The sequence below is a fragment of the Myotis davidii genome, unplaced genomic scaffold, assembly GCF_000327345.1.
Source record: "Myotis davidii unplaced genomic scaffold, ASM32734v1 scaffold189, whole genome shotgun sequence".
In the NCBI taxonomy this organism is placed as follows: domain Eukaryota; kingdom Metazoa; phylum Chordata; class Mammalia; order Chiroptera; family Vespertilionidae; genus Myotis; species Myotis davidii.
The window spans coordinates 1,640,626-1,667,354 of NW_006383017.1; the positions used below are offsets into that span (position 1 = coordinate 1,640,626).

General features: G+C 41.7%; 1 protein-coding gene across 1 annotated transcript in view; it reads right to left on the reverse strand.

Annotated features, from left to right (window-relative positions):
• FHIT (fragile histidine triad) overlaps positions 1 to 26,729 on the reverse strand; it is a 239,371-nt gene that overhangs the window by 139,666 nt on the left and 72,976 nt on the right. The window contains exon 4 of the mRNA XM_015558211.1: positions 20,150 to 20,218. Within this exon, the coding sequence (XP_015413697.1) occupies positions 20,150 to 20,218 (69 nt within the window). The remainder of the gene's footprint in view (positions 1 to 20,149; positions 20,219 to 26,729) is intronic.

The following is a 26,729-nucleotide window of genomic DNA, read 5'->3' on the forward strand; positions in this document are numbered from 1 at the left end:
GGTGTTTTTTTTTTTTTTTTTTTTTTTTTTTTTTTTTTTTTTTAGTTTTATTCATTTCAAACAGGCCAGATCCGGCCCACGGGCCGTAGTTTGCCCACGGCTGCACTAGGGTGTTAGTGCCTGTAAGTTTATTTAATCACTTTTTTAAAGGGGAAAAAAATCTTAAGCAATGCCCTATGCCATAGCAGTATAACTCAGGTGATCCTATAGGATCATACAAAATAGTGAACCTAATTTACCACATACAACTCAGTGGTTGAGCGTGGACCAATGATTCTAGGTCAGGGAACATGCCCTGGTTGCAGGCTCGATCCCCAGCAGGGGGTGTGAAGGAGGCAGCTGATTGATGATTTTCTCTCACCATTGATGTTTCTCCCTCTCTCTCCCTCTCTGAAATCAATAAAATATGTCCATCTATCATACTCGATTATAATTATTTTATGTCATCTGATCCTCCCACCAGGTGAGGCCTCTGGAGGGTAGGGCAGGTCTGGATCATCTCTAAATCCTTAGCTGAGTGCTTTGCACACGAGAATTACTTGACAAATATTTGCTGGATACTCAAGTGAGACAGCAAAACCATCTATAGATGTGAACAAATACAAGCACAGCTACCCAGGAAAGCTGGTCCCCAGGGAAGGCTGTACTGCCTTCAGACGAGAATTTGCAAATCGGATATGACCTTCACACTTGGTAGTATTTTGCTATGTATATTTTTCTAATAAAACTTGTTTTCAGTGTTAGAAACTAAGATTTCCAACATTTCTCGGAATGATTATTCGACCTGCAATTTTAGCCCCACATTCCTGCGTGGCAACAAGGAAACAGAATGAAACAGGCAACTGCATCTTTTCGATGATAAACTTTATGGACTGTTTTCTCACTCCCGGCCAGATTTAACCACTTTTGGTCTCTGTCTTCCTTCTGTGGGCATTGGCACTTTTTAAGTCCAGACATTGACTGAAGAGCCACAAAGCCCGAGTTCAGACACTGATCTCTGAATTGCACAAGTAAAATAATAAGAGTAACCATAGCAACAGCAATAATGGCTGCGAACATTTCCTGACCATCAAAAGGCAACTAGTAAACATTGTCAGGTGAAATGCTCCAAACTACCCATGACCTAGGAAACATTCTCGTTTTCTCAATGAGGAGATGGAGGCTCCAAGGGGTGACTCTGGGAATCAGCAGAAAGTTCAGTCCCAGGTCTGACGGTAGCCAGGGTCCTTGCCGCCAACTCTCCATTCAAGTCAGATCCCTTCTCGCCTTTCCACATTTTCCCTTGCCCGAGTGTGATTCAAAGGGACCCTGGACAATTGACACAACCTTCCAGGGTTTGATCCTCTATTAGCAATCACTTCAGAAATAAGAACTGACATTACCTCCAGGGGCACATGTGGGCACATGAGATGATATTCTCACAAATGAAAAATGATCCTATCTGAGCAGACAGATAATGGCTGTGGTGGGTGGGAGGAGGGAGAGACACCTGGAGTCCAAAGCAGGAGAGGTTTTAACCACTTAAAGAAAACAATGGCATTGCAGCTTCTGCTAGCACCCGGCTTCCAGGCACCCTCACCTAGGGAGAGTATCTCAGCAGAACTGATAAAAAGGAGGCTCCCCAAAGGATGCCTGTGGTGCCAGTCAGGTGGCCTTGTGCCAGTCAGGCGGCATTAGAAGGAAGAAAGCCGGCTGCTGTGGAAGCACTGTACCCGGCCAGGATCCAGCAAACTTCCCTGCAAAGATCAGGTGGTAAATATTTCATGGGCCGCATGAAAACCAATGAGAGTGTGTGTGTGTGTGTGTGTGTGTGTGTGTTCCAATAAAACTGTTTCTAAAACCAGGACATGGACCCACTGGTCCTAGTTGCCAACCCCTGAGCGAGGCATCATGCAGAAGAGCAGAGGCTCAGTGGGGCAGGGCACCTGATCTTTTCCACCATCGAGCACAGCAACAGCGACAACACAAGAGGGTCCCTGTTGGATTTATCTCTCTGGGTGGCCCTACCCACTAAGGCCAGGCAGTGACAGTGACTTAAGCAGCAGGCTCTCAGCGGCTGCAGACCCAGACTAGCCCCAAGGGCAGTGAGTCTCTGCCTTGTCCAGTGAATATTTCCTCCCAGCAACTGTCGGCTGGAGAGCAGAATGGGTAAGGCAACAGGCCTTTCAACCTCAGGATGTATTAGCTCCTTGACTAAATAAAAATGAACAAATGACAAGCCTGCAGGGCCCTGGAAGCAGCCCAACAAGAATGCTTAGATTTACACATTTACATAAAACTCTATGCCTGCTCCTCCCAGTACCCTTTGACTCCCCCAAGTGCTACCCCTGGCACCGCCTGCACAAAGCCATCTACCTGTGCTTGAACTGCCCGCTCCTTATACACCAGGTAGACACCAGAACCATAGGCGGCTTCTGCCTTAGGCCAAATGTGTGGACGCCTGTGTAGTCCTTTGATGTGATCAGGCTGAGGCCTCTTGCTTTCCTCCAAGTGTGTAACCACCATGATTCCAAGAGACGGAAATTTAGTTCCTGTTTTGTCTGGTCCCCTACCCCACTCCCGCTCCCCAACCTCAACTGTCCTCATGCTTTCAGTTTTGTTCTCATTTCACCCTGCTTTTATCCAGAGTAGTAAGTCTGCTCACTTCCACGCTATCTTTTGAATTTTGTTATATGCATATAATTTATTGTCTGTCTTACTCTTCAGTGTTTTACTTTACAAGTGAAATGAGGAAGAATATGAGAGGGGACCCAGTGTTGGCAAACATCGTGGGCCAGAGTTTCAGCCCCCACCTGCCCTTGTGAGCAGTAGGGCCCAGGGCAAATGAGCCAACACCTTTGAACTTCAATTATTTCCCTTACAAAATAACAATAAGTATGCCAATCTCAGAGGAGTAATAAAGGATTAAATGAGTTAAGTGAGGCAAATTCATCTTACAACTCAATAATAAAAAGACATGTAATCCAAATAAAAATGGGCAGAGAATCTGAATACACGTTTCCAAAACAGTTATACAAATGGCCAATAAGCATGTGCAAAGATGCTCAATATCATTAGACATCCTGGGTGCTAATCCAATCAAACCACAATGAGATGCTCCTTTACCCCCAGTAGAATGACTATAATTAAGAAGTTAGAACATAAGCATCGGTGAGGATGGGGAAAAACTGGAGCCTTCGCACACTTCTTGGAGAAATGTGAATTGAGGTAGCTGTTTTGGAAAAATAGTCTGGCAGTATCTCAAAAAGGTAAACAGAGTTACTATATGACCCAGCAATTCTACTGCTAGGTATATACCCAAGAGAAATAAAAACATACGTCCACACCAATACCTGTATGTCAACAGCAGCATCATTCATAAGTGTTATTCATACAAAAGTAAAAACAACCCAAGTGGCCATCAACTAATGGCTGGATACACAAAATGTGCTGTCGACATACAACAGATTATGATTTGACAACAACAGAAAAGGAAGTGGTGACTCATTCTATATGCTGTCTCACCTTGAAAACATGAGGCTTTGTGAGAGCAGCAGTCAGAAAGGACCATTTATGTGAAAGGCCCACAATAGGCAACTCACAAAGACAGAAAATGGATTAGTAGTTGCCAGGGGCTGGGGGAAGGAAGGAATGTGGAGTGATGGCTTTGGGTCTGGGGTTGCTCCAAGTTTCAGGGCCCAGACTGTTCAGAAGGGGGTGCCAACAGAGGATGGGTGGAAGAGGGGGCACAGTATAGGAGAAAGAAGCGCATTCCATTTTTCAGATGCATGAGGTTTGAGGAACTTATCTCTTGAATTTGGATGTCTGGGTCAGCCTAGCCTAGAGCCTTCTAAGTGGTTAACCTTAGGGAGATGTGTGTGTGATGAATGAGGTGACTGTGTATAAAATATTAATTAAAGATTTAAAAAGTGATGGCACCTGTAAACTCAGATATTTTTTTTAAAAATCACTTTTTGTCAGTGACTCTGAAATCAACTAGCTCCATGATTGCTTAAAAATTTAAATTTCAAGCTGTCCTTTAGGTATTATACAGCCAGTCTGAGTCATCTTGTACTTAGAAAACAATCATGAAAAGCACATTAGTGAACAGAAAAACTGAATATATAACTTCCTCCACTGATAGAAAGGATAAAAATTTCTAATTCTTACAACTTAAAGACTATTTAATAGTTAAAAGTATTTATAAGTCAGTTTCAAGGTAATAGTTTTCTGTACCTTGATGAAATAATATCATTATCAAACATCGGAAATCAAGTTGATTCACAAATAAAAGGGGAATTACAATACTTTGTGGAACGCTATGGCCAGTTTTGGGGAGCTACTGTGACTCTAGGACTGAACTTTTACGTAAAGGAATAGTAAGAAATTCACCCATCTGATGTGTTCAATTATGGGCCTGAAATGAAGCTTGGTGCCCCAAGTCTACTCAGTATTTCCTTTTCAGGAGACCCCATCCCCTTCTTGTATATTCTGACATTGTGTGTCTCTGACATTTGCTCTATCAGAGAATCACTAAAAGTTACATGTTCTCAAATGCAGGGAGGTCTTGAGTGGACACAGTAAGTCTAAAGGATGTGAACACAATTTCTTGATTATGTGTGTGTGAGTTTGCATGTATAAAACTCTTTGTACAAAAACCAGTCTTCCTAATTTTTTAGGCTTTGATAACATTCTTCTCTCTGCCTCAAATTGGGTATGCTTAATCTGAGACTTTTAAATTAATCCTAATATTACATGCAAATCTTTAAGGTGTCTGGTTAAAGATGTATTTTTTCAGGTAGAAAGTTTCAGGCTTTTAGCAGGGTTTTCAAAGGAGCCTGTTACCCAAAATAGACCTAAAGCATGAGAAGGTGCCTCAAAATTAAAGACATTGGAAGTGTATTTAGCAAATCTACACAAGAGCCATCTTCACAGTGCTTTTGGGGATTAGATCCAAGTCCCAGTCACTCAACGGTGGTCACAGGTGTGTCTCAATTGCCTGCATGATTTCCCTTCCCTATTCTTTTCATATCCAACCAATTATTCTCTTAATATTTCCATCCACAAAACAAAACTCCAAAGGAATTAGAATTAATCTAATTCTAGAATTAATCTTTGAAAAGGAAAGACCATTGTCACTTTGAAAATTGTAAGTATCATTTAATATATTTAATTTAATTTTAAGTTTGTGCCAACAGTTAGTTGAAATAGTAGGGAGCTCACATTCCATCTGGTGTGTTTTCATTTTATCTCCTCTTCTCATTTAATTTAAAAAGTCAGTTAGTATGTCCATATCCTTTCTCCTAGGCTAATGTGGCCTCCAGGTAGAAATCAAAGGGTGGTTGGGAGTCCTCAGGACAGGTGGCTCTTTCTCATTTGTACCAGTTAGTGACACGGAATCACAAGTATCAGAGCTGAACCTGTGCTCAGAGGTGACTGAGATGAGACAAATGCAGCTCAGTTTGAGGACAGAGAAACTGAGCCCCAGACAAAGGGAACTGACCGAAGTCTCATTAGCTATAGAGCCAGGAGGGGAGCCCTCTACAGGAGGAAAGGAAGGTGGTCACTTCCTTCCCTGAACCTCACGGCCCTTTATTGGAGCACACTGTTCATGGTACTTAGTGATTCCCATTGTTGCCATAGTTATTGTCGCTCAGTTCTTATCCACATGAGACAAGTTAAGGTTTCAAAGTAATCAATGGTGTGTCACTTCCCTCGTGACCCACTCCTGACTAAAAGGAAGGGTATTTACTGCTCAATAGTAGTCTCCTGTCCTCACCAACCTAGTTTCTAAGTGCAAAAGGCCCTGGGCTCAGTGTGAGGAAGAAATAATCCATCAGGGATAAGAAGGCTCAGTAGCTATACCTGCCATCCCCAGGCTTTAAAAAGAGTTTCAAACTGAAGAAGGGAGAGAAAGGGAGATAAGTGTGTGTGTGTATGTGAGAGAGAGAGAGAGAGAGAGAGAGAGAGAGAGAGAGAGAGAGAGAGAGAGAGATGTGCTCTGGGGCATGTGCTCTACCCTTGCCCTTCCCCCAAACCCTGGCTGAATCCTGAGATTTAGAGATACATTAGCTTCATATTTGCGGCTGTAACAAAATTCCACAAGGTCAGTGGCTTCAAACAAACTAATTTGCTATCTTAAAGTTCTGCAAGTCAGAAATCCAAAATGTGTCTAAACTTGCTAAAAGCAAGGTGTTGGCAGCTCTACATTCCTTCAGAAGGCTCTAGGGGAGGGTCTATATCTTGCCTTTTCCAGCTTCTGGAAGCTGCCTGCATTCCTTCGCTCATGGTCCCTTCTGTCTTCAAGGCCAGCATGACATGTGGAGCCTCTCTCGTGCTGCCTCCCACTTCCATATTTAGGGAGCCTTTTGATTATACTGGGTCGACTATAATGCAGGGAAATCGCCCTACTTAAAGTTAGCTGATTAGCAAATTTAATCCTATCTGCTGCCTTGATTCTTCTTGGCTGTGTAATATTTATAGGCTCTGAAGATTAGGATGTGGAAGCCCTTAGGAGGCAAGTGTTCTGCCTTCCACAGGTGACCTTCTGGACTCCTTGCCTTTGGATTGGGGATTCCAAGAGTAGAGTGGTTTGTTTTCTGCTTTCCCCACCTAGTATTCTGCTAGCACATATTTCTGCAAGGACAGTGATGAAGGGTTGTAGCGCTGATGTGTGTTCCAAAGAGTCCTGTATCTTCTGCACACTCAGAAAAGCGTGGAAGGGAGAACAGAAGGACTCCTCTCTGCCCATAAGAACAATGAAAAGCTGGCAGAGTAAGTACCCTTACTCTGGGGTGCTTAGCCTAAGTGACCAAAGGCTCTGGACACTTCAGGGACATAGGTGATCACCATCTCCCAAAGGATTATTTATTTCCCTCAGTGTGGGCATCAGCATGGACCAGGGATATACTCAAGGACCATGTAAGGCAGACGACCCAGACACCAGATGCCCAAGAAACAACATTCAAGGATGACATCATCCCTGCCCACCCCATGTGACACGCTGCTGGGAGCAGAATGCTGACCGGAGAGGTGGTAACACAGAATGGGGATGAATTACATGCCTGAACTGACTGAGACAGCACTGAACTCGCTGACAAAACCTAGCCTTGGGCTGATGATTGATTTGCTGTCATAGTCAAGACATTCAATTGAACTTCAGGAGTAAAAAGTATTTCATCTTTTTATAGTTAAGTTGGTGATTGTGAAACTAGTAAGTGTACAGGCTACTCAAGACGAACCTCAGACCTCGAAGAAATGACTTGGCAATTGAGAAGAAACCTGAGACAAGAAAACTGAGTGGGAAACACTAGCCTGCAGAGTATCATGTCAGTATGAATACTTATTTTTAATAATTTTTATCCGCACCTGAGGATAATGTTTTTATTTATTTGAGAGAGAGAGAGAGAGAGAGAGAGAGAGAGAGAGAGAGAGAGAGAGACAGACATAATGTGAGAGAGAAACATCGACTGGTTGCCTCCTATATGTGCCCCCACTGGAAATCAAACTCACAACCTTTTGGTGTACAGGATATGCTCCAACCAACTGAGCCACCTGGCCAAGGCAGTATTAATGCCCGTTTTAATGTATCCCTCTTGCTACCTCCAAGAGTAGGAACTTAGGAAGAATGTTATCCCTAAGAGCATTATTTCCTAACAAAGCAGAGAATAGAAACTCCAAAAGGCCATTCTTCTTAGTATTTCAACTTAAGTGATAGGTCACTATGACCATTTCCCATGAAGTATTTACCAAAACTAAAGTCAATTTTTTCACTACATTTACCATCAACTACCAGTAAATATTGGTTTCCAACTACCAGTAAACGCTGGTCTCTACTAATGAGTAAAAAAGAACATGGAATGTCTGCTTTTAAAAACTGACCTCTAATGTTTTCTTCAAATTATAGAATTATTGAATATTCATTGTATAAATTTTGGAAAATGCCAAAGAATATGAAGAAACAGGCATGATATATAAGTTCATTATCAATCCACAACCCCTTTTCATTACGAGGCACATACACATCCATTCTATTCTCTGTTTATATGCCACTCTTTCACTCAATTTCATATCCCAATACATTATGTCATTAAAATTATTTTAAAACACTCTTCCATATATATGAATATATACCTTCAGACTATATCCCTCTATTTGGAATTTAAATTATTTCCCAGGTGGATATTTTTTAAAGTTAAATAGATGTTATACACGTTTTATAGACCCACGCTCTGAGGTCATCAGACACAAGAGCATGTTTGAGCCTTGAAAAGGATAAAATAGAAATATATTTTATTTTCTTGGCAGGATATTGACACAACTCCAAAATATGAAGCTACCAAAGAACTGTTCAGTCTTGGATTGGTCTATTTTAGAGAGTGATGGTGGGGGCTCTCAGGGACTATTTTTCAAACTGATTTCAGGCAGATTCCAGAAATGGGTGGTGCAGGGTCCAGAGCCAGCCTTTGTGACTTGGTTCTGAAGTTACCAGCCAAGCCCCATCGACCTCTAGACTAAGGCCTGATATTCCAACTGTAAAATCCCATTCATTTCCCACCAGGCTTTGCTAGTTTAAAAAACAACAACATTGTCACCTCAGGAAGGTTAACAATGTAAAATGCTGTTGTTACAAATAAGGTACAGTTTCATTCTTAGGAAGTGGTTTTGGCAGGAAGGAAGGAGGGTGGGGATTTAGTGTCAGGGATTCCGCTAAACAAACCTATCTGAAGAACCCAGTCCATTTAGATAGTGGGATGGATGGGGTGAGAGGAGGCAGAATGGACAAAGGTGAGTAAGACACCTCTGGGCGTTCAGAGAGGCAGCAAAGTGAGAGAGAACCCAGACACTGGATCCAGAAGGCCTGCGTATGAATCCTCGGTCTTCCCTCTCTCTGTGATCGCAGAAAAGTTACTTTGTCTTTCTGGGTCTTAGTTCTCTACTGGAGGTAAATCTCACTCACCAACCCACTTTGCATTTCACTGGATACCTTCACTCATCAGCATGTTAATGTCATAATCACCCTTTTTCTCCTCCTTTTGACAGTATGACCAATTGTTGAAAATGCTATTCCTAAGCTCTCTCATAAGTCTCATTCAGCCTTATCCCAGGTCACCAACAGATGAAACCCTTTCAGGTTCCTCATGCTCTTGATTTTGAGATGAGACCAAAAAGAAGAAACTATCCCAGTGCCTCTGGGAAGGAAGGTGAATGGTAGACACATCATGTGGGTGGAAAATGGCTTAACGAAACAAGTCAGGCTGTCATTTCCATTTGCCAGAAAAGAACTGCGGCCTCAGTCTTCACATCAACTGACATAGTCAAGATTACCCCAGAAGCCCGCTGGATCATACATGGATTTGACCAAAATGTCCAAATTCCTCTTCAGTAACTCTGAAGAGTTTTCTAAGAAACAAACTTCTTTTAAAAGAAAAAGATGCTGGAATGAGACTTGATTTCCATGCAAAGGGAATATTCTATGAGTTCCTCAGTTACTGTGAATGTAAAAAGGATTTCCAACAGGTACTGGAGCAGCTGCCCTCGAAGATACTTATGGTCCACTGAGAGTTGTAAACAAGAACTGTTTCTTTTTGAAGACAAAAAAGACAGCTATTTCCTTTAATATTTTAGTGTGTTATCATGATATGAATAATGATGAGGCATGCCACGTATTTAAGGGGTGCAGTGTGCAAAATCAGCTCAGAAAGGATGACCTAGGGAATTGTAGAGCTTGACTGGGGTGTGTGGATGACTTCCTTGTGCTTAAAAGAAAAAACTATAAAAAGGAGTTATACTAAAGTACCTAGCTGGGACTAGTGAGTTGTACTCTTAAAGCAGAAAAAAAATCTATCTTTGGAACATGCCAATTTCCTACACTCCAACTCTTACATATTTAATAGTAGGTGTGTGTCTAGGACCTATAGGGACTAGTGGAAATATAGGATGTGATGTGTGTGTGTGTGTGTGTGTGTGTGTGTGTGTGTATCAATGTCATTAAAGTTGAACAGAGATCTGGAAACTATTTAAGACGTAGCATTGGAAGTCACCATTTTTAAGAAAATCACTTATTCACTATCTTTGGATTTTCCATAAAAATGAAGGAAAATATTTTCCACCAACCAAAGGCTTTGGAGTTAACTAGACTTTGGTATAAAGAAGCTTTGTCATGAGCTGGTCACAAGGTCTTAAGACAGATACCCTCTGTGGGTTTTAGCTTCAATTAAATGGTATCAATGATATCTACTTTGCAAGGTTTATGAAGATTAAAGTAACGTATATATAGCACTTGCATAGAGTCCAGCTCATTGTGGGCTCTCATTAAACGACAATAGTAATTTTAGTCTATTACTATTTTTCATTAGTACTCTCCATAGGAACAAATATTAAGAACTAGAAGTGCTTTTTACTGTTAACTTATTGTTTATTGCTATTAACCCAATGCTTTTAGATTTGTTTCCTACCTATTTCAAATATGGGAAACATGAAATACATTGAGATGTAGAAGCAAGTTCAACATTAAAGGACTTGTAACAAATAACTTACTTGATACGTAGAATTTAGGTCTATGCAGGTATATGATCCTTTTCTCTCAACTTGTTTCTCTAAATCAGGGGGGGGGGAGCATAAAAATTCCCCACAAAGAGCTGCTTGCCAGTGAGGTAATGGAATTTGAAAGCATTGGAAGAAAATCATAAGCCAGAGTCTCTCATTTCCAGGAGAGATTTCTGCATTGTGTTTGAATGTTTAGATAGTGTCGACTGCATACTTGTGGCAGCTTACAAGTTTAATGTCCTCACAAATTATTGATCTGCTATGTCTCTGAAGGCTGTTGGCACACAGGCATGCATCATGATGGTCACAGGTAATGACATTGAGCCTCTATGATCTCCTCTTAGTGTGTTCGGTGGATTTGGAAAACCTCCTGGTCTCCAGAGAAGGTAGCCTCTAGTCTAGCTAGTCACCTATTCCAGCGTCTAACTCCTCACTCATTCCCACCAACTTCTTAGAATGCTCTCAGACATGCCCTCAGGATAATAAGATTAATACTTATATAAACCGTAAAAGCTAACATTAACTAAGCATTAACTCTCCACCAGGCATTGTTCTAAGCCTTTATATACAACCAGAGGTCTGGTGCATGAATTCATGTACCAGTGGGGTTCCGCGGCCTGCCCTGCGGGATTGGACTGAAACTGGCTTTCTGACATCCCCAGAGGGGTACCGGATTACAATAGGGCACAGGCCAGGCCAAGGGACCCCACCAGCGCATGATCGGGGTCAGGGAAAGACAAGGGAGGTAGGCCAGCCGGGGAGGGACTGCGGGAGGGCTCCAGGGTGTGTCAGCCCATTTTGCTCAGTCCCAATAGGCCAGACCCCAGCAGCAAGCTAACCTACTGGTAGGAGCATCTTCCCCCTGGTGGTCAGTGCACGTCATAGCGACTGGTTAAGTGTCTGCCCTCTGGTGGTCAGTGAATGCCATAGCAAGCAGTTGAGCAGCTTTAGCATATCATTAGCATATTACGCTTTGATTAGTTGAACGACCGACCAGACACTTAGCATATTAGGCTTTTATTATATAGGATAACTCACTTAAATCTCACAACAGCCCCATCAGAATCCCCATTTTACAGATGAGAAAACTGAGGTATGTAGAAATTCGGCAACTTGTTCAAGAATATAGAGATGAGACTGACACCAATCAATCTGGATCGAGATCCCCAAGCTTAAGTCCTACATGATATTGCCTCAAAAAGACACTTAATGGCTTTCTTTTCAAAATTAGAATAAGAAAGTTCAGCTACCTATATAATGCTTGGGCCACTCAGAGAGCAATGGTCTACAGAAACAGTGATCAAAACTGTGGCTTGTGTGTCCTCCAAAATTCACGGGTTGTTTTGTGAGATTCCCTGGTGAAAAAAAGTAACCAAAAGACAAAAAATAAAAGTAATCGCCGTATAGAAGGATCCAGCCTTGAAGTCATTTCATTCGCTTCAACAGTCTTTGATCAGAGATGATAGAACTCATTCAATTGTTGGATGACTTATCTCCTGTGTTATATTATAATTTTGAAAACCAGGAAAAATTTTAGTATCCTCTGGATTTGGAGGTCCAGGGTGAGAAAACAATGAGAGGCTTCGTGTCAAATTATACTTTATGAAAACAGATGGAGCTGTTGGATATAATAAACTCTAGAATTTCACTGTCTAGTTTGTTAGCCACTAGCAACATGAAGCTAATCTCAGTCAAGGTGTACTGGAAATGTAAAACCCATATGAGGTTTCAAGGACATATAAAAAGAGGATGTCAATACGTCCTTGAAAATGTTTTATGTTAGTCACATGCTAAAATGGTGATATTCTGCTTATGCTGGGTTAAAGTTACATCAATAAAATTAATTTAACCTATTTCTTTTTACTTGCTTTAATGTAGCCACTAAAATTTTTAATTATATAAGTGACTCAAATTATATTTCTATTGGGCGGTACTGCTCTAGAATACAACGTGCAAAGTACAGAGAGGGGTCACATAGATAACAGATATCACCTGAGGGTGAAAAAAGTACAACTGCGTTTCGGTGCCTCAAGCTGGGACACCAAGCACCCAGCTATGCTTCCAGGGCTCTATGCACCTTATCTGAAACAGGCAACTCAGAGGCCTTGTTCTCTGCTGGTTTCTGAGAATGAGCCCTTCTTCCAAGCTAAGGAGCAGTGGGATGTATTTATAAGGGTTATTTAAAATAAATGTATCACTCCTTTGTCTACTGAATGGCTAATAATTAAAAAGCAAAAAACATTTTCAAATACTTTGGGGCTTCAGAAATGTAATCGTTTTTGTTTTCCTTTCCCCTCTAATTCTTGCTTATTTTGTTTTCCACCTTTAAAGAAAGATCAAGGCCAATGTTTGAGGCTTTTTTATTTGAATTATAATTATAATTTATATTGATAGAAAAGTGTCAATGCTTAATTCATATTTCTTCTTGCTGTCTTTATCCATTTCTGCTCATAATTTACTCTGAAGTTATTAATAATTTAGCTTAAAATAGTAACTTACTTATAACTCTTCTTGTTCCTATTCACAAAACTCTCAACTCTAAATAAAATGAAGTTGGCAAATTTGCTTATGTGAGATCTAAATACTTGTCTTTAGTGGATCATAGGACCCAAAGTTACCAAATTATTGGACACTCTTCTTAAGTAACAGCTATTGGTACTTAAGTCAAGAACCTTGAAGAAAAACCTAATTAAATGTTTTAGTTATTTTTTTAAAATATACAAATGGTCCATCTTTAATTATTGATGTTACTTAAGGTTTGATTGTAGCAGTCACTGTGAGAGGCAGGGAAGAAGACAGACCAGCAACAAGGACTTCTTGGAGCAGGCAATCCCACCTTCACTAATGTGCACCTTATCGATGATTTCTGTGGGACATGCCTGTTTGGAGGACAGATACCACTGCACACAGAGCCGTATGCAGACTATAATGACAGAGGTCCACAAGGGAGTTTGACAGAGTGGTTTTACTGTGTTCCTATAGAGAGACTAACATGTGGTTAACTTTTTCTTGCTTCTTTCTCACTAATATGCAACTTGGCAAATTCAAATGACAGGGGATAGCATTTCTGGGAAAACTGACCTGGGATGGCAATTCCCAAAGCAAACTCTAGGGGACAGCTTAGAGGTAGCATCCTTTGCCTTGGGGCACAGCCTCTAGGCACCTGTCCTTTCATCATCAGACACTATTCTGCCTTCCTTCACTGCTTTTCCTAGTGACCAATCATCTCACAGTTTTCACTGGAGACCACCCCCACCATTAGAGCCCTCTATGCTTCTCAACAATTCCACACGTGACAGACTTTCCCCAAATGTAACTAATTTAAACTGGACACTCCCTGAATTCTTATTTCTACTAGGAAAGATGGTAGAAATGATTGTTTGCCAGGTAAAGACTTCTCTGCTCATTTTGTTTCTCATGGCCAAGGGACACAGAGATTTCACTCGGTGATAGTCTCACATAGGAAATGGTAAGCCAGATGTCTATGCAGCTCACTTACCATTAAAATATGAAGCCAAAGAGCATCTGCAGAATCACTCAGGGTTAAATTACCACCACCAAATATGCATTGTTGGTTACATCACATCCAGATTCTGAACAAGAGGTAACAAAGTTCACATTCCAAAATTCTCAACCACTCAAAAACTCATCCCTTAGTACAAGGACATCACGTAAGCCAGAAGGGGAGAAAAGTTAATTAACTATCTCACTGAAACGTTCCTTCTTTTTTGGAGTGCCAACCGGGGACCCATGGACTTTAAGCCCATAGTCAAATGGTGCATGAAAGAAATCCAAATTCAAATATTATCAGCAGTATAATAGTTCTCTCCAGCCCTCAGGGCCAAATGGCCTGCATTTTAGCAAATAGATTTTGTTCATGCATTGTGTTAAGCCAAGCAATTGTTTCCTATGACATGCTTGAACCTACAGTTGCTCTATCTATGAAATTCATGGTTGAATTTGTCCAATTGCTGATTGCTATTCCCATTTGCTCTAATAGCAGTCGCTTCCTTCATCAGTAATGGGTTTTGTATACAGTGCATAATCACAACCATTCAATGTCACCCATAAGCATTTGATGAATTGTCCAACACAGTTATGTGAGTTGCTTATTTAGGCCACAGCTAGGGTAAGCCTACCAGAGTTAATAAGATGATGTACCGTGGCATTAGGCAATGGGGGTTTCCCTTCTCCATGTTCGCTGGACATGCTCTTTTACCCAGGGACCTATTTCGATCATTATTGTCATCTTCATCAACTTGTCAAGATAATGGAGGGCCCACTGAGTTCAGAGAAGGCCTCACATAAATCTCAGAAATTTAGAGAACATAGATGTAGAAATGGTTTGGGAGCAATTAATAAGAAAGAATGGGCTTTATAAGAGATTTTCCTTGGAAAGAGCAGGACTTGAACTCAATTTTGAGGGAAAGAAGAGAGACTCATCCTCTGAAATGGGGAAGATCAATTAGTAAAAAAAAATGTATAAAGACAAATCCAAGACAGAGAGCTAGAGGAAGAGCAGATGAAGATAAACTCGCACATAACAATCAAAGCTGTAATAAAAGGAACAGAAGGCCCCAGCTGGTTTGGCCCAGTGGATAGAGTCAGCCTGTGGACTGAAGAGTCCTGGGATCGATTCTGATCTAGGGCACATATCTCGGTTGCAGGCTCCTTCTCGGCCCCAGGCCCTGGTCAGGGCTCATGCAGGAGGCAACCAATCAATGTATTTCTCTCACATCAATGTTTCTCTCTGTCTTTCCATCTCTCTTCCACTCTCTCTAAAAAATCAATGGAAAAATATCCTCTGGTGAGGATTAAAAAAAATAAAAAAAGGAAGAGAAGTTCTTGATCCTGCTTTCAGCAAATCACACATCTGTGTTTGTTAGAGACAAAGAAGTGTAGGTTTTGGGGAGGCCAGTTACTTATCAACTTTGACATGTGCTTACCAGACTTGCTTAGCAATCAAACAAGGTTTATAATTACTTCACCACGTCTTTCTAAGGCACCACAATTTGCAGCTGTCTGCACACTGATTTCTGACAGATTCCATTCTGTCAAAGCCCCTCAAATGGCTGATATCACCACATCAGAACCTCACCCAAAACAGCTATGAGTTAGTTCAGAAAAGCAAGATGTTCTCTCCTTTCACATTATGTTAGGACAAGTAGGGAACTTCAAGTTCTTCTGTTTCAATACCTTGTTCTTTCATGTACTCAAATATTCATTTAACAAATATTTATTGGAGACCCGCTCTATGACAGATTAGGTTCCTCTTCTCAAGGCTTTATCATGTAGTAAGGGATGCAGACAGTGAATAATAAACTAATAAAATATTTTAAGTGTAATAATTAATAAAGACATAAACATAGTAATCTGATAGAGTTACCACAGAGGGGTTAGCTATTTTAGATGGAATGAGGTAATCAATGACAAGAACTCTTTGAGGAGGTGACACTTGAGCCAAGATTAGGATGAAGATGTGAAGTTACATGACAGAAAAGAGGAGATGAAAGAAGTTATAGGTAAAGAAAACAACATATGCCAAGGTCCTGAGGTGGGAACAAGACTAACATATTGACAAAAGCAAAGCAATGAGAGATAATGAGAATAACAGGAGCAAGGAAGGTAGGTAGGATGCACTACTGAAGTTCAGGAACTCACCCAGGGCCATAGCATTGTAAATTAGTTACAGATCAGTGACATGCACAGTGAACTGGACAAGTTACAGATCAGTGACATGCACAGTGCACTGGACAGAGGGTGCTAGGAGTAGTAACATTTGAGTGGTAGAGAGAAGAGAATCTCATGAAAGAGGCAGGGATCTCAAACTCAATGCCTTCAGGGGTCAGGCAGGTATCATGAAGGAGTGAGGCGAGCCTTGGTAAGAGACGGAGTAGTGGGAACTGCAGTGACCTAGAGAGTGAGTGGCATGCCTAACAGCATTCAGACTCATCAAAACTACTTCGCATGCAAACTAAAGCACATCATTAAAAAATATTTTTCAAGTAAAATAAAACATATGAGAAAACAAGCAAACCTGCACCATCAAAATCCAACTGTGAGCTGGAGGGAAAAATGGGAAGTAGGCTGGGAAGGAGAAAAATCAATAGAGCATAGTCCCATGTAAGTCAAAGAAGAGTTATACCATATATTTCCATGAACTGAACAAAAAAGAGTATACCCCATTCGGCAGTAACCCAAACGCTATAAGACTAATAACAACAAAAAAGACCCACAGTATTTGCTACAGAACTTGCATAACTTAAAAGTGGTGGTAATAACCAAATGGGCCAGAGTTGTAAGGTCATGAAACCCTGTGGTCCATCCAAGAACAACTCACAGCCATCCACTCTGCTTGCATGGGCCCAGGGATGGAAAGCATCCCATGCCTCCCCCGAGGCACTGTGAGTATTCAGATGTTGCTAGCAATTCGACCTGTTATTATACGGAGCTGATCGTCTGCAAGTCCCAGATCTTCCCCCTGGAGCCACCTGCCAGCCCTTCCTACATTTAGAAACACAGACTTTGTCATTGTCTTCCTTCCTCCAGATAAAACATCTCCACCCCCAATTACTCCCCAGATCACTGTTTCCAGACTCCACCACCCCAACCCCCTTCCTGTGAGCCTGCGCTAGCTCGCCACCATCCCTCTTACACAGTGCCCAGGGAGAACACACATTCCTAGCTAATTTATCACACAGGGCTTCCTCAGGCATCGCTTTCTATTTCTGCAGCAGTAGGAATACAATTACATTTTATGGAGAGCAGTCTCCTGCCTTGCTCCCCATTCCCCACCCTCTAAGCCAGTCTCAGCCGGTCTGTTGTATTTCATGGGCAGATGCATAATTTCGAGTGAGTGCTCCCTTCAGTATAAAGAACGCTGTCCCTCATCACTCCATCTTTTCTGATTACGATCACTCAGTCCTGAACCAATAACGCAGTGCTTCACGCTTCTCATGCCACTTCCTAGACATCATCTTATTATGTATTCAAACGGGAGAAGCATTTTCATACATAGAGGAAGAGGAACCTAAGAATTAGTGGTTAGAGGCAGAGGGGAAACTGGAAATCTGACCCTTGTGAAAAGAATATTGAACAGGAGCATCCAATATTCTGGCTTTGAATCCAGGTTCTCCATTTACTCACTGCTGCTAGCTTGTTGTTGTTTTATTTTAACAGAATTAAAAAGAAGAACATAAAGAAGCTACCTATTAATAAAGGCTTACTTAGTATGTACCAAGTCCAGTATATCACATATTACACATAACAATCTTTGAAGTGTATTTATTCTCTTCATTTTAGAGATGTGGGAATTAAAGCACAGAGGTTAAGTGACTTGCCCAATGCCGCACAATCAGTAGGTGGCAATGGGATTTGAACCCAATTCTGCTTGTCTTCCAAGTTCGATCTCTTCAAAGTCTCATACCACAATCTCCCTCAGGGAGTACTGTCTATACGACATAGGACTTACCAGTTGATTAAAAACACACCTCTCGCAGTAATTACATCTCCTGAGATGTCCTCCAAATAGGTGGGTGGGAGGGACATGTGTTGACTCATGGGTGGGGCTAGAGACACTGTGGGAGCTTGTGCACAAGGGCAAGGAGTAAGGGCGGGGAGAAGGTCACACACAGCCTCTGGGTCTGACACTGTGTTTCTCACCGGGCTGAGATGTGGCCCTGCAGTTCTATCACAAGCACATTTAGATATAAACAAGATTTTACTGTTACCATTCAGCCCCGAAAGAAAACAGTTTTCAAGCACTTTTAATACCACTTTAGCAGCATTCACTTGTATATAAATCAGTTGCTAATTTATTCATTAAAATAGCCTGTACTTGGCAACATTTTATTAACTTTAGTTTACTCTAATAAGATCAGTAATTGTATTTTTTAAAAATGCATCTCTTTATAATTACTCCATAATTCTGAGTTTCTTCCAATTCGACTTAAGCCCTTACCAATCTCAAACCACGTTCCACAAGCAGCAAAAATGAATTTGAATTATATTACAAGATATGACTTTGGGAAAGCCCAGATTGGGAGAGACACTATTCCCATACCTAACCATGCCCTGGAATCTTCTGGGAACTTTCTTAGGCCCACCGAATTACTGATTCCTCAGAGCCTCGGTAACTCACTGGCTCAGAATCTCACTGGCTCAGAATCTCTTGGGTTGGGACTTCTTGGGAATGAATTTGCAGCAATTGGCCCACCACCCAGCATCTGGGGACCAGTGACCAGAGCATTTTCACCCTACACAGGTCTATTCCAGGCCTTGGGAAACAGGAAGCATACTAGTAAAACCAATCACCTCCAAGGACCCAGTGAATCCCAGAATAATTAACTATAAGTCTCAATACTAACTGCTCACTTCTAGTTTCTTATTTTTAGGGTCTAGGTAGTGATTTTAATGCCCAGTTATTGCAAAGAAACCTTAAAAATACAACAACAACAACAAAATGCATAGGTTCCCTCTAACTCAGGGAAACTGGGTATTTTAGAAATCATTCTCAAAGGGCTAGAACATGAGTGTCAAATAGATGGCTAACTGGTACCTCTCTCCTATTAATACCATGGCAGACATTGTTTATCAATCACAGCATTTTCCTTGTTGCATCCAGAAATAACCTCACGGCCTTTTTAACCAAGTACTCCAGGTGCCACTACCATCTGATCTGATCTTACACGTGGGGAACATATTTACCCTTCACTGGCTACAATAAATAGTCAAATTGAAATTATCTTATATTTTATACCAGCTTGATCCACCATAGGCTATGTACTCTAAATCAGGGCCAAGGGCCATTTATAACATATTTATAACATCGTTCTCAGGCCATACAAAATTACCAACTTAAAAATTAGCCTGCTATATTTGGTCAAACATTTAATTAACTCACCCCTAATGCTTTGGCAGGGCCAGGCCAAATGATTTCTGGGGCCTTATGCAGCCGTGGGCCAAAGGTTCCCCATGCCTGCTCTAAATGTACAGACACCTGAAGGTGCTCATGTACATGAGATCCTAGGAGCAGATCACCTGACTCTTGCTGAATGATCTTCATAGTGGTTTCACATTTATACCTTTGAATGGAAGTATCTAGAAATCAGCTAACTGCTAAAATGCTGATAACATAGGGGTTACACTTATATCATTCAAACCAACATAGTTTTTGCTAATGATAATTCAAAGTTTGACTTGGAATAAATGCTATAAGGAGAGACTAGCTGAAGTCCAAAGTATTTAAACATTAAATGTAGCATTTGACTAAAATAATCATATATCAATGCCCTTAATTTCCATTGGTAGTGTAGATTTTCTCCTATGGAGACACTGGAACATGTCTCCATGCAAACATTTAGCATTCTGATAAATAAGTCAGAAATCACAAGAGTATTAAGATTTTGCTCAGTTTCATTTGAAAAAGAAATCATTATAAATTCCTTTGTCTTCAGTTCCCATAATGGCTGTTTTGGGCTATCTCACCTGTACTGCGGCTTCCCAAGTCATTGTTGGGTGGAATCCACTTAATACCATCTCTACGCCAATACCTATTCAGGGTGATTTCAGCACATGGACAGCGCCCATGATCAAACAATACGTTCAGAGCGAGCAGACCTACCTTATCATAGATGCTGTCATTCCTGTGAAAGTCTCCAGCCTTCCTGGGCAGAATGTGGATGTGAACGTGCTGGAAATATACAAAGAAAGAAAAAAGAAAATGTGATTATCTCCCTATATATTTTCACACTTGACAGTGATGTCCTCACGAAGCCCATTTACTCATGGTTCCTGCTGGATTATTGCTCAGAGGAAGATGGCATTCTCTGGTAACTGGATGTGAAGTCTACGGAGAATAGAGGCACAGAACAAGAAGAACAACTTGGTGGCATATATGAGGCTCTGAGTGAAATGCCAGAGTGTTTTAGGGGCTCCGTGGAATTATTCATAGTTGTCAGTCTTGGTTGTATTTAGCCATTGCTTTGAAATGACAGCATGTCTTAAAAGGTGACCACAGCGCCTCTGAAACTGACAGGAAATAAGAATTGACTAAAACAGAGAACTGCGTAAGTAAAGAACAAATGAGGGAAAGTATGTTAGAATATGGGCCGAATTACAGAATCCGGGCTTCAAATAATAAGCATATAATAATGACTTAAATAATTCTTATTTATTAAACTTTTAATTATGATGGTAAGGAAACGGTGTGCTTGGCAGTTACCTCCTGTAAAGCTCTGAATAAACCTGGAGGTGCAGGCCCCACAGGAAGTGCAGGGTCAGCGCAGAAAGCCAGACGGTCTGCTTCCTGCCCTGCCTTTTTCATCAGCACAGACACAGACCCTGTGATGTTAATCTTTCAAACAGCCCATTTCTTTAGTCTACAGAAGTACCCAGGTAATATACATCGCAATGTAATTATGTGGGGATTGTGACTCAAGGCACACAGCACATCTATTTCAATATATTCTTCAAGGCTAAACTGCCATTTGAAAGTCTGACTTTCCAAATAGTCTCTATTGTCCCTCGGCTAAAGCTAAACCTCGTTCCTGTCCTTGAGCTGTGTTCAAGTGTTTATTACAACCCGCGGGGAGGAAAGTGACAATGAAAAGCCTAAATGTGGAGAGGCAGACAAAGAATCAAGCCTCCTCAGTCCCTGATCACGCCCGCCCCTCCTTGATTACTGCGGTTAGGCCTCCGCCACGAAGGGCCTCTGCAGGTGAGATGACGCGTCCCTGGGGCTTTGCACACAAGGGGGAGAGATGCTATGCCGTTAAGGGAAGGCAGGGAGCAGGGTGGCTCAAAATGAACAAAGCAGAGAGCTTCGCATCAGCCCCTCAGCACACAGTCCCCCACAGTGACATGTTTTCGCCAGAATATTCTCCATGACAAAGCCAGACATGGATTCCTTCGCAACTGGGAGGAGTGTACGCTTAACTCACGAAGACCATGTGAGCATTGGAGATAGGGAGAGAAGCAAACAGGGAAACGTAAATCACAAATTTTCCATGGGACCAAATTCTTAGGAGCAAGCAGGGCCGGACAGGCTCAGGGTGACATTTTTGAAGTCATGGCTGGTTGATTTAAAGCAAGCCCAGGAAAAAAAGCCTTCAGTCTTTACCTTCAAACCTGCTGGCATCTTTCCTTCCTTCCCTCCTTCCCTCCCTTTCCCCCATTCGCCTATCATCTAATAGTCAGGTATCAGGTCAGGGTTCTGTAGCCAAACTGCCTAAACAAACCTGGACCCACCACTCACCAGCTGTGGCCCTGCCTCCTAAGGCCTGTGTCTCAGCAGCCTCATGCATGATGGGGATTATTGCCGTTCCTATCTCACAGAGTTGTTAAGAGGATCAGAGCTGCTAAGCTTGTACTTATTATGCTGCTTAGTACATAGGCAGGGCTCAACAGGTAGCTGCAGTAGCATCAGATTCCGGGATGGTTCCCCCACCAGCAGGAAAGATATTTAAGAGGCTCCTTGAACGAAGCCTGGTTAAAGTTTCTCTGCCGCTCCAGCTTATTTCTGTTGTTTTCACGAGTGGTCCTCGACCCAAACATGCACCTGGGACTTGACGAAACAAAGACCACCGGCCCCTCACACCTGCATTTCTACCAGCTGCCAGTGATGCCAGTATTGCCGGTCCAGGACTATACTGTGAAAACCACTGGTTCCCGAACCCCTCTCCTGCCAACTGTGCTAATGGGGGCACCAAGATCTCACTGCTTTGCTTGCCCTGTTGCATTAGTAGAGACCCAGGACTGAATGCTTCCCCGGCTTCCTATACTCTGGCCACCTTCTGTGACATACAGCTGGCTTTGAACTTACAGTAGGGAGACCTCCCGGGACCAGGCCCCTCCATGCCTTCTTATATTTACCTTGCTCTCCTGGGTTTAGAGTTCGGGGCTATTTCTATGGGCTGTTACCACCCAGTCCTGGAAGTGCCACTCTTGAGCATTGGTAACATTTGAAATTCACTGTGACACCGATGACAGGAAACAGTTTACTGTACAGGTAATTTCCCTCAAGGGCATAGACCTCAACCCAGCCAAATGTCTTGACATAAATTCTTAAGTGACAGACTGATCTCAAGATCCTGACAACCCACTCCACTTCCCAGAAAAGAGAAATCATGATTAAAACACGAGAAAGCCAGCTCACAATCTCGCTGTTGTGAAGGAATACATTGCCAAGGCCTTCTGATAGACTATCACTTTGATAAAAACCCCTATGAACAGCACAGATAGGGGCTTGACATAACCTATTCTTAATGAGTTCATATTGATACCGTTTTAATTACTCTAGTTATTAATTAATTAACTAACAGGAAAGGAGCAAAGAGAAAGCCAGGTAATACAGACATGCCATTTGTACAGCTTTGCCAGAAAGCTGCAGTTTAATACGCTCCAGGTCTGTTCCCCACAGATCTCTGGAGGAAAGGAGTGGACAACAGATGCATGCCCAGTAAGGTCTGAATGACGCGGGGAAGGTGATTAGCTGTCAATCATACCTGGGAGCATGTCTTTGGCCAGAATAGGCGTGGCCCCTGCAAGGGCGAGAAATCTGAAATACATAAGCTCCTGAACAAAGGTATTCCCTCCTCTTGGCCCTCTTGTGCTCCTGACTCTCATTTTGCAGGTGGTGCACTTCCCTGCATTCATCCACATGCCCACAGCCATGTGGCCGCACCCAACGGACTGATGGACTGGAATTAGCGTGCTGCAGTGCCGGACTCAGCTCCACCACGGAACAGAAACTTTGGACACTGGCTTTGCTTTTAGCTCTACTGAAACCCCAGCTGTACCTTTTCGCTGAACCCTGGCAGCACCTTTTCCAGGACTGGCTTAAGGGAAATGGGACTTTGCAAACAGAGAGATATAACTCTACACAAATAAAAAGCACTCATTCTCCCATGAGCGTCTTTGAAAATTCTTTTTCTCAAGATATCATAAGAAACCCACTCCCACTAGCAACAGAGGAATTCCACCCGTGCAATTCTCTAATAACAATATTGTGCCTCAGTGACCATAATTTACTTTCTACGTGCTAACAAAGCCTCCTATTAATACAACACTACAAAATTTTGCTAGACTTTATTTTTTTTTTAATGAGGTTTTAAAAATTGCTAGGGTCTCAAGCAGTTTAGCTGCCTGGCCTCTGGAAAGGCTTATTCCAGCAGTGCCCCAAGAACCCCACTCCCACTAGCAATGGAAGAATTCCACCCGTGCAATTCTCTGATAACAATATTGTGCCTCAGTGACCACAATTTACTTTCTACCTGCTAACAAAGCGTCCTATTAATACAACACTACAAAATTTTGCTAGACTTTATTTTTTTTTTAATGAGGTTTTAAAAATTGCTAGGGTCTCAAGCAGTTTAGCTGCCTCAGTTGAAAAAGTATTTTAAAAAATTCATGACACTTATTTCCACCTCTAAGACTTTTTGGTATGAAAGCATACCAAAAAGTTTTCAGGGTCAAATAAATTCTACAATGTTGACTAGCATATTAAACTATCTGAGAGGAGTAGATGAAAAAGTTAGCACAGGAGAGCACCCAGTGGTTGAGTGTGGACCTATGAACCAGGAGGTCATGGTTCAATTCCCAGACAGGGCACATGCCCGGGCTGTGGGCTCAGTCCCCAGTGGGGGCATGCAGGAGGCAGCTGATCAATGATTCTCTCTCATCATTGATGTTTCTATCACTCTCTCCCTCTTCCTGCCTCTCTAAAATCAATAACAAAATATTTTTTAAAAAGGGAAAGTTAAGTTTGTTCAATTAGCAATCTAGAAACTTACTTATGGAACCTGTTCTTTATTCACATAGCATCCATTTACTTTTTTCTAATACACTTATTTTTACAAAAATATTTATTTCCAGGTGCCAGTCTATAACCAGAGATATAGTGATGAACAAGACAGACCCCATAAGGCTACAACTCAATGGGCAGTGAAGAAAAGAAACAATTGTATGAATAAATATATGATTTAATTTTAGGTGGAAATAGGTGTCATGAAGAAAAACAGCAGGCAGAGCTAAAAATTCAGAATTGAGACACTTCAGCATTTGTACTTTGGGAAGAGAAGAAGTAGGATTCAGGTTAAGAATACAGTGGGGAAGGAGGCAAATAAAAAGAGGGTAAGTTTAAAGGCTGAGAAAAGAATGTTAAGAGGGAGAATTTTAATCAGCAGTGCCACCATTGCTGATAGCTAGCTGAACAGCACATGAAAGATGCTCACCATCGTTAATCATTAATGAGATGCAAATCAAAACAACACTGATATATCATTTTACACTCACTGGGATGACTATTAAAACACACACAAGGCCAAAACCGGTTTGGCTCAGTGGATAGAGCATCGGCCTGTGGACTGAGGGGTCCCGGGTTCGATTCCGGTCAGGGGCTGGTACCTGGGTTGCGGGCACATCCTCAGTGGGAGATGTGCAGGAGGCGGCTGATCGATGTTTCTCTCTCATCGATGTTTCTAACTCTCTATCTCTCTCCCTTCCTCTCTGTGAAAAATCAATAAAGTATATTTAAAAAAACACACACACACACACACACAAGACAATAAGTGCTTGCGAGGATGTGGACTAGAACCTTCGTACATTGCTGGTGGAAACGTAAAATGGCACTGCTGTTTTGGAAAATGGTTTAGTAGCCCCTGAAAAAGTTAAACATACAGTGACCATATGACTCAGAATTCCACTGTAAGTATGTATGCAACAGATATGAAAACATACGTCCCCAGAAAAACTTGTACATGAATATTTATAGCAGCATTATTCATAATACCCAAACAAGGGAAACAATCCAAGTGTCCACCAATAATGAATGGAAAACAAAGTGGCATAACCAGACAACGTGATTTGGCCTCAAAAAGGAACAAAGTACTGCTGAGCGAAAGAATGATACTTTGTGCATTATGCTAAGTGAAAGGAGCCAGGCACAAGAGGCCAGCTATTGTATGATTCCATTTCTATGACATGTCCAGAACAGGCAAATTCATAGAGACAGGATGTAGATTAGCAGTTGCCGGAAGGAATGGGGAGCGATTGCTAATGGCCACAAGGTTTCTTTTGGACGTGATGAATATGTTCTAGAATTAAATAGTGGTGATGGTTGCAAAATTTTATGAATACACAAAAAACACATGGAATTGTACACTTAACAAGTGAATTTATGTCATGTGAATTTTATCTCAATAAAGCTATTAAAAAACACACACACACAACTGATGTCGATTTAAGAGTGAATGGGGGATGAAGAAAGGGAGATAAATAAGCACAGACAACATTTCCAAGGAGTTTTGCAAAAAATATCTGTAAGAGCAGCTGCAGAGGAGGGAGAAAATCACTCTAGAAAACACTGGTGTAAGGTTCCTGGAGCCACTAGTTTCGCCAATTAATATTATCATCATTAGTAGTGGTAATTGTTGTTATTAACATTTCTTGAAATCAGTCCCTGGGCTGATTGACATCACTACTTCAATGAACCCTTACAATACTCCCAAGAGACAGTTAATAAATGCACAGCCATGTCCAGGTGACAAATTAGACCAAAGAGGTTAAGTGACTTGCCCAAGCTCCTTCAGGGAGTGACCAAGAGCTAAAATCTGAACCGAGTCTGTCATTAGGCGTCAGGGTGTTTGCTCTTGACCAAATGACAACATCTCTCAGGAGGCCACCTGCTTCTCCCCATTCCAAATATGACACCTCCACGCTGGCCTCTGATGCCTCTCCCAAGCTCCCCGATTTCTCAATAATGTCTTTGATCACATCTGTTCAGTCCTTTCAGGATCATTGATAGGGGCTTGCCTTTGCCTAGGGCAGGGGTGGGCAACCCCTGGTACATGTGCCAAACATGGCACATCAGTAACTTTTGCTGGCACTCAAAACCCTCTCTTATAATCTTCCATTTACAATTGTTTTTTTAATATCAACTTTTTTATTTTTCAGATATATTCAGTGTAGGTGCATCTTAGATAAATAATTTTACATAACAAGTTATCTTAAAGACCACAGACATGGATTGACGAGAGAGGGGAAGAGCAATTTCTATGCTTTTGCCTTAACTCTCCCTGCCTTCCTAGATCTGACCAGTGTTTTGGCTTCATCCACATCCGCTTGTGAATCTTTGTTCTCTGTGATGAATTTTGTTAAGTCTCATAATAGGAGTAGCCTGACGGATGAAAGTAGTAGCTCGTGCC